The sequence below is a fragment of the Strigops habroptila genome, chromosome 1 (genome assembly GCF_004027225.2).
Source record: "Strigops habroptila isolate Jane chromosome 1, bStrHab1.2.pri, whole genome shotgun sequence".
NCBI classification, from domain to species: Eukaryota; Metazoa; Chordata; class Aves; order Psittaciformes; family Psittacidae; genus Strigops; species Strigops habroptila.
The window spans coordinates 111,009,407-111,021,901 of NC_044277.2; the positions used below are offsets into that span (position 1 = coordinate 111,009,407).

The 12,495-nt window shown below is 40.0% G+C and overlaps 1 protein-coding gene across 1 annotated transcript; it reads right to left on the reverse strand.

Annotated features, from left to right (window-relative positions):
- Nucleotides 1–310: 310 nt before the first annotated feature.
- On the reverse strand, nt 311–4,697 carry GJD4 (gap junction protein delta 4). Its single transcript, XM_030506997.1, has 2 exons — nt 4,634–4,697; nt 311–1,497 (listed from the first exon to the last, which is right to left on the reverse strand). The coding sequence occupies exons 1-2, from the start codon at nt 4,695–4,697 to the stop codon at nt 311–313; spliced, it is 1,251 nt and encodes a 416-aa protein (XP_030362857.1).
- Between the last annotated feature and the right edge of the window lie 7,798 nt (nt 4,698–12,495).

Sequence of the window (12,495 nt, forward strand, 5' to 3'; positions counted from 1 at the left end):
AGTGTTCACACGTACTGCTGGAAAACCAGGTCAGTCACATCAGCGACAGGCAAGAGCTTTTTAAAGTCTCTTACACTCAGAAAAAACAAAAATGTGCTACATTTTTTGAAGAACAGTTCCCTTAATGCAGTATCCTCCTTCAAAATCTGATCCAAGGTTTTTGCTTCCTCATCGCTGGAGGAACACACCATAGTAGGGTATATCTGCAGCATAACCACAGCCAAGGGATCCAGCTGAAACCACCTGAAACCTCCTCAGTGATGCAATGACTTGTCCTGCCCGGGTCACAGGGCAGTGGTCACTTAGGGCTCTACACCCATTCCGACTTTTTTGACCTCAAGCAACTAGTACTGCTATAATTTGATTGTGCATCAGGGGTTTTTAGCTCAGCTGAAGGGTAGTATCCTAAAAGTTTGCTCTGAACTACAGAGGAAGAAACTCCAAGGTGAGACTTGATCTGAGGTCTCAAAGTCAGGGCAGTATCTTTAATGAAGTCTTGCTGAAGCCTGGGTCTCACTTGCCCACATGTAGTTCCTTGGTGGTCACTAGTACACAAGGGTTCTTCAGTGCTATCTTGCTTAATAGCAAGATCTCCTGATATACAAGGCTTATGGCTGTTGCTGTTAAGGTTAGTGCTAGCAGTTTGCTGAGAGACCACTTCAGGATGAAGAACAGCCTCTTCTTCCTCTTCAGAGAGAAGTGAGCAGGAGCCATCACTGGTTTGGCTGCTATTTGATACTGGACGGTCTTGATTTTGAGGTGGAGAAGAGCTACCATGCTGTACTGGGGGCAGGTTTAAAATGCACTCATTCTCTTTGCGGAGGTTTGCCAGCAGCTTGTTCTTTTGGTTTCTTGCTGTCATTCTGTGGAGCGCACAGAAAAGATCGGCAAGGCTAAGCAGAAAGGTTAGGCTGCTGACTCCCCAGATGAAAATCATCATGATGGATTTCTCAGTGGGCCGAGAGATATAACAGTCAACTGTGCTTGTGCAAGGTGAATGGTAGCAGGAAAACCGCTCAGGAACAAAAAATCCAAAGAGGAAGTATTGCACAGCTGCAAAGGCAGCCTCAAGTAGTGTCCTAAAAAGAAGATGAACAGCATATGCCCCAGAAAAATTAAGGACACTTAGGTTGTCTGCAACACAATCTAATCTATTGACAACAGCACCTCTACAGGGCTCCTTCAGGTCTTTGGGGCTTGATAAACCCTTGTTCCCCTCGCATCCATGTGCCAAACAGTGCATTCTTACAATGTACCTAGCTACTTTGTGCAGAACGTAAACGCTGAATGCAGCATAAGGTAGCAGGATAGACACAGTCTGAATGAGCCAGAATCTAAAGTGAGATACAGGAGAGAACAAATCATAGCAGACATTGGAGCATCCTGGTTGCAGGGTGTTGCAGATGAAGCGCTCCTGCTCATCTTGGTAGAGTGAATAGCCCGCTAACACTACCACTGCCATTCGCAGCAGAATTACTAACATTAGCCAGATCTTTCCTAGAAGGGAAGAAAAGGTAAGAAAAAGAGTCAGAGCACTGAGAAGGAAGGGAAGGCAGGTAATATAGTGATGCTCTCTCTATACACAAAACGTTTGAAGAACTAGCCTCTGTGATCAGGCTCCCCTCTTAATAGATCCTCTTTAGTTTTGTTTGGACTGGGACTCAAAGTCATTTGAAAATGTGTTAGCTGACACATTCCACAACCTTCATCTAGGCTCAACAGTGTAGGAGTTTGATGTACAATAAGCCATGCCAGTGGAAACCTCAGCCTAATGAAAACACTCTGAATATGTCCAAGTCTAATAAAAAGAGTTCACAACTGAGTTAATAATCCCATTTCACTTACAGATCTTCCTTGCTGTTGGGTTCATACCTCCGCACCTGAATTTTGTCCTATTTTGATAATATAGATTATCTAACACAGTATGGAACTTCTAGGTATACAAGGTTGTTCCATGACATAGTATTTGTTCTTGGTCTTGGCCATGAAATTGTATGTGAAGTTTGCTACAGCCAACAAAATACCTCTGTTGCATCTAGACTGGTATTTACTAGTAAGCTAGTTAACAAGTGCTATTAGCAAACATATGAAAGATGTTCTACAAATGTACATTTTTGTGTGCACGTTACCCAATCATTTCTCTCTGCTGTTTCTTTGGTTGCCCCATCTTGATCATGTCTTCCAACCTTGGTGCGCAGCTGCTCTCTCCATTCAGCCCAAAAGCTGCCTTGTGTCTTGATACCAATACTAAGTGAAGCTTTACAAGCTTCGTATTTTCATACATTGCTTGCTTCATCTTTCCCTGAATTCTTTTGTATGATGCATTAGGTAGGGCTTGATCTCATCCACCTTAGTTGGAAAGATCAGGCCTTATTCTATTACAATAACACTGAAAATCAGACATTGGTACCCTACATATCCTATCTTTTGAATGAGACTATATTGTTCATGACAGTTTCTTGGAGGACTTTGGATGGAGTAGGTTTTTACTAAAAGGGTTTTTTTTGTAGTTACACACACTGCTGTATTAGTGACATAAAGTTATTTATCAAAAAAAAAAGAAGAAAATAAAAGAAAAAAATCTTTTTCTTGGACAAGACAGGAAGGCCTAAAGATATACTGTTACATTGTCAAAAGATTAAAAATATACTCTGTACAAACACATGGAAAAAATCAACATCTGAAGTTAAGTTTAGCACTTGGATTTCTCAAATTTCCTTTTGAGTCCTGTCACAAGCTCCCTATATAGTTTTGAAAAGTATTTTAATTTAATAATCCTCTGCTTTAATTTCACATATTTTTAAAATGTGCCAAGGTAAGTGGAAAAAACCCAAACACTTATGAACAAAAACCAAGCAAACAGAAAAGAGTGATAGGATTAATTCTGCGCTTTAAAGGAATGGTTAAAAAAATAGTTGTAACCACAGACAGACAAACAGCAAGAGCCAGTGACTTGAAAGAAGCACATTATATGGAGTTAATGGCTGAGAAATGCACTGAAAATCTCAAGTCATTAATAGTGATTGCACGTCTCACATGACAAGGTTTTAAAGGCAGTCTTGTGAAACAGCACCAATACACATTCTAAAAGCTTTCAAAAAATCCAGATCCCAATGCATTTTTTCCTATAAAATATATGATTATTTACAGGTATTGTCTTGAATAATATTCTTTTCTACTTTCTGTAAATCTATTACCCTGTAGTGGGTGTGAATATGAAAATACTCCAATATTTCCTCAACATTGTATGATATCTACTATTGTACTGAACATGGAGTTTGAATGCCCCATATAAACCCGTTTGTGGCAAGTAGGCTGATTATGCGCTAGAACAGTAAAACTGCACCCTGAAGTGGAAAAACTTTAGCTGCAATAAGGTTAAGGATATAGAAGCCACATGAGAGATCATCAGAAAAAATTGCTGCTCCCAGCAAAATAATACATTTTTTAACCATAAATAAATTGAGGCCTTTCCTTTTTATCTTTAATCACCTGAAATTTAGTGGTGGTTTTGCCGTGCTTTCAGCTTTCTGCATTTTGGTGACAGGCTGTACTGTTACTATCTTTCCAACATAGTGTGCATCAATAGAAAACACCAGCTGTACAGAATCAGTCATCTTTAGTAAGCAATGCTTCATCCTTAGGTAACATTTTTTCCCTGCAAGGACCTCAAAGTGTTTGAAGCACATTAGTTAATTAAGCTCAAAATACTACCTGCTATTTCACTATCAATTTTTAATTAGAACAGGTACAATAGAGAGTGCTGCTTAAGAAAAATCAATGGCTCCTTAGGAAGTAGTTTAGTATGACATACATTTTAGAGATAACCCCTCCACATATCACCTTCCCTAATGACTCAATCTTGATTAAACATACTAGAACAAGCCCCTTCACCCTCCTCCCCTGCGCCTTAGTTGGATACTCCCTGCAATGCACAGCACAAACTACAGCAGCTGTCCACGACTGGGGGCAAGGGGTCTTTGAAAGGCCCTTGAAAGTCTTTCTCTGGCTACACTTTGCTCAAAGTAGCCCATGAAAAAGCACAGTGGCTTATTTAAATACAGATAAAAAAAGAGAAGCACTCAGGTCGCTGTTAGCTGAGGAAAACACAACTGTATTTCTTTTAAATCATGTGAACTTTCTTCACACGATTTATAAAGACTGAAAAGCAATGGTAATTAGCCACCACTGTAATAAACCACAAACTTCTTTCTGTAAAAGAGAGGGTTTTTTTTTGGCCCTTCTTTAAACTTTTTCATTCATTGCTAAAGCTATTGTATACATTCCACCATTCACTTTATGTGGTATAAATAAAGCATTACTTCTGTGTGTTTTTACCATGACCCCTACAGCAGCCATTAGAGCTGACTGGAAGCTCAGACACCAAGAAAAGCCAAATTTTAAAACCTTGCCAGAATACTGTACCTGAACTTCAGAAAAAATCTATGAGAGAAGGAGTAGGAATCTGTCTAACAAGAAAATAAATACATTAACCACTCAAACCATTTATCTAAATAACAGCTTCTTATTGTAAGGATCATGGAGGCATAGCTAGAAATTATCAGTAGGACACTTGGGTGGCTCTAGGATACAGAGCAGCAAAAGAAAGAAGAGGCTTGTTTAAAGTACTTACCCACAATAGTCACATTATAGTTGAGTGTGACAATCAAAAATCCCAGCGAGTCCCAGTGCTCCATGTTTGAACAGGCTCACAATACTTCCAGCTTCTGATGTTCTAACAATTTTGGCATTTCCAAAGGAGATGAGACCTAAACAGGGAAGAAAGAAAATAAAAAGGAAAATAAAAAAAGGAATTTTAAGGGTAAAGAACGGAAATGAGAAACCTGGACACAAGGACGTATTGATGAAGGATTATTTTGATGAGTTGAACAGGACTGTTAGTTTTGGATGCTGGAACAAATCTTCTTAAGGCTTTAACAGTTTGTCTTGCAAAAGTCCTAGCTTCTCAGGTCCAATTGCTCCTACCTCTTGTATGGATCCTCTTTCCAGACAACTGCAAGCAGACAAACAACAACAGGAGTTATCTCTGCCATTGTAGGCTATTCTTACCCTCCGGGGCATACCAGCCTCCTGACATTGCTGAGATACTTCAGGGGTGAAAGACAGGGAGAGGAGAGAGAAGGAAGAGAAGCATGGACCAGGAGAAGAGACCTCTCTGCCTCCCCATGAGAACTGTAGATAGATAATAGAAGGAAAAGGAATAGAAAAGGATGAGCATCCGTATGTTTGAAAGGCACTTTCAGCTTAGTTCACTGGAAGCCGTGTTTTTCCAATTTCCCAAAGCAGTTTTGTTTCTAAAACACAGCCTCCCTGACAGGACACCATGGCCCTGTCAATCACAGCCACACCAGATATTCTCCTGTGTGCTGAGCTAGCCAGCGGGCCAAGCCTCCCAGCAGGCATGATGGAAAAGAGGGGAAGCTTTGGAAAATAAAAAAAAGAACCAAGAATAGGGCTGTTTTCCAAGATGCCACAAGTCACTTACTTTTAATTTATATCAGTTCTTTCTGCCTAAACTGTTTGGTACTCTGGGCATCACCCAGAAAATCTTAAGGCCGTTTGCCCAGCTTCCTGAAACCCCAGCAAGCCTCTGCCTCAATGATGGAGCAAGCCATCTCCTCAGAGCAGGACACCCATGGGGTGAACATTTCTGGACTGATAGGTGCAATTGCACAGCGTGTCCTTCACATCATGTGACTGTGCTGTACCCCAGGAAAAAAGCATGGATGGAAATGAGAATCTCAGCTTTTCTTTCCTCACCCTGACCCTACCCAATTCCCCTGGGGAAAATAATCTACTACCATTTTCCACCCACTGTTCGACTACTTATGGGATGTTACTTTGCCCTTTTTAGTTTGTGCTGTCCACTTACTGTCAGGAAATAGCACCAGTAACTAGAAAAACAGCTGAAAAATGAATCTAAAAATGATGTTGAGATGACCTGACATGTCAACAACCATTTTTTCTGCTACAGAGTTTTATTCCTTGTGTATGATAATGGTTTTAGCTTCATTGCCCCAAATGCACACTTTTTTACTTTTCCTGAGGTGTGCGTGTGTGAGGAGAAGTATGGAAAGGAGGGAAAGCTGGAGAAAGGGAACAGAGAAAAAATGCAAACGGGCAAGATAGAAGTTATGCTAAGATATGAAGGTATTCCTTGTTAAATGTCCTTTGTCAAAAATAGAGTCAGGAATGCCAAGATGGTGGCAGGACATGAATGCTCAGCAGCTGCATCCACACAATAGGCTATAAATTGTCCCTGTCAATATTGCCAGTTACAATATCCTTGCTGGTTGTTGCTGTGAGACCTCTACCATTTGTGAAAGAAGGACAGCAGTTAGGGACTTAAGCCTCCGAACTGCTGCCTGCAGAACTCTACCAGGCAACAACATCTAATCCCACAGCATGGAGGTGCAGAGTTAGGATGGCCCATTTTCTTCTAAAAGAAAGGAAGCACCGTTACTCTCCAGACTCACCGTGCACCTAACTTAGGGCTAGAATTACATAGGAAAGCCTAAATTGTATTTTAGCTTTTACAGACAACTTCAGGGTTGTTGAGGTGGTTTTATTTTATTATTTTATTTATTTTATTTTATTATTTTATTTCATTTTATTTCATTTTGTTTTATTTTGTTTTATTTCATTTTATTTCAGCTTTTCCAAGCAGCTTGTATCTTACTTCAATCCAGCATTTCTTCCTGTGGTATGTCCTCTTCCCAAGTTCAAACTGGGATGGGACCCACTCTGTCTAGCAATCCATGGCACCTCAGAGCCAACACTGATTTATTGCATCTCAAGATCTCCCTTTGCTGTGACCTGGAGCAGTTTGGTAAAAGAAAGGCAGGGAACACAAACATAACCAATGTCACGGCATGGCCCTCAGCGGCACTGCAGTGACAAAAATTGCTGTTGAAGCACTGACATGTCTGTAGAAGGACAAAAACACGGGCCATGGGCCTGCTCTGCTCTGCAAGTCTCTACCATGAGTCCAACTTTGGGCTGTGGGCTGAGGTGGTCGTTATAAAGTGTTTGGTCTCTGCAAAAGCATAGACTATAGTTTCTTCATCCCCTGATTCAGCACTATCTTTCAGGCCAGGGTTCCCATCTGAAGACAGTCAATATTGTATGTGAAGACACTCAGCATACAATTCCCTTGATTATTGTTTTTCTTTAGCTGTTCCCTGCACTCCCTGTTTGCCTGTACAGATTGTAAGTAGAATGGGAGAGCAGTATTACAGACATGGATATATTAACAGAGCGACTCCAGCTCTGCAGGGCCACCAGTTGGTATGGCATCATCTTCCACATCAGAAGACAGGCATGTGACATACACGGCCCCATCCCTCCACACGTGTTCCAATACTAAAATCTCACAGACAACTATTCCCAGGCTATGAAGTTGTCAAATGAATTGCAGTCAATTCTAGTTAAATGAGAGAGGCAGGTAGAAAACACTGACATGGTTTTGGGTAAAGCTGAACTTTGAAACCCGGTGGTATCTCACCACATATGATTTTAGGAGGGGTCCTAAAAGCTACTGGAAAAGTTTCAGAGACCAACAATGAAACATAAGAAGTTCTAATTGAATCTATTTTAAAATTCGCAACTGCTGTCCACATATCTAACCCCTCACCACAGGTCCAGGGCTTGATCCTGCAGAAATTCACAGATGTGACTCTGTCACTGTGTGAGTGACTCACTGAAACTTTCTGAACTATGGGAACTGCATCTCTCTGTGGACCTGTGTCACGTCCCTAGGCTAAGACCTCGGTCACTTGGCACAAAGCTAAGACACCTCACCTAGACCTTGGATCAGAATGACATCCAGAGGTAACATACAGGTAGCTGGAAGCCACTTCAGGGCTTCCCAATCCAGGATCAAACCAGTCACCTGAAGGGTGCCACAGCCTCCATCACATGCCATGGCCCCCAGTCCCCCACCCCCTGCCAGCCAAAACTAGAGGCATTCCTCTGGTATATGAAATCCCAACCACGTCTGTCTTACCCAGCCACCACTTACACTAATGACATGTCAGTGCAGTGAAGAGGAGTTTCTACAGGAGATTGCACCCTACATAGCACCTGACAATAAAGCAACCTCCCTCTGCCAATTTAAGTAACGCTAAGTAACATAGCGGCTTCCCCAGTATAGGAGGAGATCTGGCATTTCGGTCCAGTTTCTTTGGCAAATTATTATTTAAGAAAGAAAAACACAGATGTGTATCTAATATTTTAAAGTCTAAATTTAAAATCTATTTAGAATTTTTCTGTTTAGCAAAAATGGTGTATTAGTGACCAATTGCAGTAAATCTAGCTCTTCAGAAGGTGATCTGTACATCCATGGGAAAAAAATTCTATTCAGAAGGGACAGTAAATATTAAAACCCAATTAATCTTGATAGCCTTATTTTTAATATTTGTGAAATACAGCAGAAGGAAAGCAAGCTAGCCATGAAGGACAATAGCAAAAAACTAACAGGAAAAGCTGCCCAGAATAAATGTTCTTTTAAAGACATACATAGTGTATATGCATGCACATAAACATGTCAGACAATCTTCAAAGTAATCCCACAAAGTGTGTGTAAAAGCCTAGTATAGCATACACATAGCGAAGGAGCCAGCATAGCGTGGAAAGCCTTTGCTTTACGCAGGCACATGCAGTGCTGCACACTTTGCATTCCCTGGGACCTCTGTCCCTCTGCTGCTCGGATATCACTGCAGGCAGAATATGTTCAAAAGCAGCCTCTCCCCAGAAGAGCTACCATAGCTATACAGACACGCAGAAGCAAGAAAATCACAACTTCCGAATTAAGGCTGTGGAGCTTACACACACAGAGGCAGGGGAATAGTGAATGTTCTCTGTCATGAACTATTCAACGAGGAGCGTAAACAATGTGTTCCTGCTCCCCAGCCTCAAACCCATCGGTCCTCAGAAGTGGCATAGCTCTAAAGATCTTTTAGGAAACTTTAAAGAACATATTCCTCTCCCCCTTCCCTTTCAGTCTATCATCTTCTACTCCCAGGAAGGAGATACATCCACACATGCTCAAATATGTGTATATATATGTATATTATAAATGTCTATGCATCCATGTGTGAAGCAGTCCAGAAGGACATCCAGAACAGCAAAGTTCGGCTCATTTTTAACTGCTCATATTGATTGGATTTGAACTTGATAACTTCCACACTAGCTCAGTGATCTCGGATAGTTAAGCCTGGTGCCTATAGTGCCTTGCATATGTCTTCTTTTCTCCCTCTTCCTCTGCTAATTTTGTAAATCTAAAAAAAGCCTCTGTTCTAATGCATGCTCTTAAGGATTTAGACTATTCTCTTCCTTTGCCTCAAACAGATTCCCTCACTATAAATGTTTGAAAGGTCATCTTTCTAAAGGGAACCCACATCTAAGAGGACAACAAATGGAAAAAGCAGCTCTCCTTCAGATTTTGGTTTCAGACTTTGGTTTCAGCAACATCAAAGATATTCAGCCAAGAACTTTAAACATTTCAAGACTGATCTGAAGGGAAATTAAGTAATGGGAAGTATATTCTCATTCAGGAGCTCAGGGCCAATTTCTTCAAAACTATTTAATTTTACTAACTAGTAAAAGTACAAAGTGAGTCCATGGGATTTTCAAAAGCACATTACTAATATCTGCTGAACTCCCACTGAAATAGGTAGCATGACATTATCACTCAAATTTGCTCTGCTGTAACTCATATCTAGTATACCAGAAGTTCCAGCCATTTTTAAGATTTTGCACTTATGATTTGACACTGAGTTTTACACTTCCTTACCTTTTTGCACAGTGCGAATGCAAATCTGAATGTTCGGAAAGTCCTGGGGTCTGTATTTTATGATGATGCTGGTGAGTTCATGTGTCGTTAGTCCCCACAACTGACACTAACAAGAGGCCGTGTTCTTTGCTTAAGCAGGTCCAAACCTTTAGGCAGGCAGAAACATGGTGTGCTGATATAATGAAAATAGTTTAAACAAGAAAAATGCCTTAAGTAATTGGGAAATATAGATTTTATAATAAACAGGGATGGCAAGAATATCTTTGGCTGACTATGCCTTAAATTTAATACTTATACACTATCACTTTTCAGTATGAACATTGCTGGGTTTGTGGAGAGCAAATAGATTCCTGTTTTCAACATGCACAACAAAAGGGGTTATTGTGCTGGTTCTGCGTATCAGTAAATAAATCTGTCACCTCAAATTTAACATACAGACAGCCGCTGTGGAATTAAAATAAGAGTTCTTTACACCTTCTTGTATTTCGTAGCTGATCATTTTAAGAAATGAAGCCTATGCTGTTGTGTCTGTTATTAAACACTGACACTGCTTTTTCTTTCACTATGGACACACAAATTGTAACTATGTGGTCATTCAAACCAAGCACTGGGATCCATGGGGAAAAGGCTAAACCAACACAGAAATGAAAGAGGGGAGCCAAAAGGAGAAATGGGGGAAGTTTCCTCTACTTCACATACAGTTTAAACCTCAGGAATCACTGCAGGCAGCATGGACTGTGGATTTCTTCCCAAATGTAATGAAATGTTGTTTTCAAGTTATATTCATTTCTATGCAGAAGTTAAAAGGTACATTCTTTTAAAACTCATCTACGTCTTGAAAATATGACTTTAAATCCCCCCAAAAAGCTGTACCCCGTGCACAATAAAATCCTTATCTGGAGGAGTATTTCTGTCTAAAAAGAACATGTACTTTTATCATACTGTTTCACAATGAGAGACTGATCTTCAGCTGTGTTTAAAGAACAATGAAGGAAAAATCTAATACTCCTCATAGTTGCTACTCACAATTTACTAGGAGAAAAAATTGTAGATTTCTTGCATTAATATCAGGATGTACAACTTACATATGTACATCTAGCCATAGGATATCATTTAAAGGACAATACGTGAGTTATCCTCATCTTGATTTTATGAATTTATGAATTTGTTTTGACTTTAATCTGTGACCTGCTAATAGTCTGTTTATTGAAGTTTAATATGGCTTTGTAAAAAGTAATTTTTGCAGCAGCAAAACCTTTCAGTTTACCTGAGTAAAGTGATTTTATCCACTCCAGAATTTCAAGTAGCTTCCACTGAAAATTCTTTTAGTACCGATAACAGATACGAAATTTCGTTGCTACAGCAAGACAAAACATGACAATTAACTCAATCTTTCTGCCTCTTCTGCATTATGACAGATAATTTGCTATTTCAATGTAATCTACAAAATTGCTACCAATTACCATGTTCCCGATACATTTAAAAATTGTATTAGTTCTTTTAACTGGCCACAGATATTTATGGATATATTCCCTTGTGAACCGCATTGTGCCTCCTAACTGCTGGTACTATTTCAGTTTCACTATTTTTTTGCCCTGAATTTGTTATATTTTGCCATTTTCTCTTTTTGCTGTCTCCATTTCCCTTCATGGGAAAAAGATATTTAGGGCATCCAAAAAGCCTTGGGAAACATCTCAAAGAACAGGCATTTAAAGGTACTTCAACTGACTCAATTTGCCCATGATGTTTTCATTTCTGGGAAACCAATCCTATAAATTATCAAATATCTGCATTCCCGAATAGAATTGTATTCTCTTATGTACATGACAAATGAAGTTATGTCATTTTTATGTGTATCTAGACAATCAATCTTTCCTTCAAGGATCAAATTCATTTATCTGCAAAAAAAAAGATACAGAAGGATATAACATCTTATATATTAGAAAATCAGCAAGAGTCCTTCAGGGCATGTTTAAACTGCATTCCCCCACAGTAATACTGTTATTTCTCCACCCTGAAGACAGTCAGGAGGACTTGAAGTTTAATGTTATGGTTACTTACGTATTGACTAACGCTCCATTTAGTGGCATAATCCCCTAGACGCCTATTTCTGATCTGCAGGAATTTCTGTCCCAGATTGCGATGCTCAGAGGTAGGCAACAGTAATTTTCACTTCAAGTGATGTGCCCCTCTTCCTACCTTCAGCAATTATATGTTTCATCCCCCAGGTTTAGAGGTTTCAACTCCTCTAAGGGTGTTGAAGTAACTGTGAGTATCTAACAGGGCCTGATGTGAGCTTGATGTTTCAGTTCAGCTCTCTCTCTGTTCTTAGCGCAGGTGGTTGTTACCTAATTGTACTCAACAAGACTTCTGTCTTCCCTAGACTTTCACTAATTTAGTGCACAAAACCTACTACAAACATTGCTGTGGTATATGCAGATGAATAAACCAAAGAAAACCCACTGACTAACAATCCTGCTCTGCTCCGAAATGAGAAAGGAAGATTTCATAATTCCTGTTGTAGCCTCCAAATTCCATGTTACCAATGATCTATGTAATCTAATGCTAAGAGCAGCATTGCTGCTAATGCAAATACCAGCTGCTGTAGAAGGGAGGAGACCAGATTAGGTCTGCTTAAAAACGCCAGGAGCTCTGGCCTGCATGCAGGGTCCTGAGAGCCG

Excerpts from the sequence above, each read along its gene's own strand:
- GJD4 (XM_030506997.1), bottom strand. The coding sequence starts at position 4,697 with ATGGAGCACTGGGACTCGCTGGGATTTTTGATTGTCACACTCAACTAT. Across the intron at positions 1,498-4,633 it reads CTATAATGTGACTATTGTGG|GAAAGATCTGGCTAATGTTA; the intron begins GTAAGTACTTTA and ends CTTCCCTTCTAG.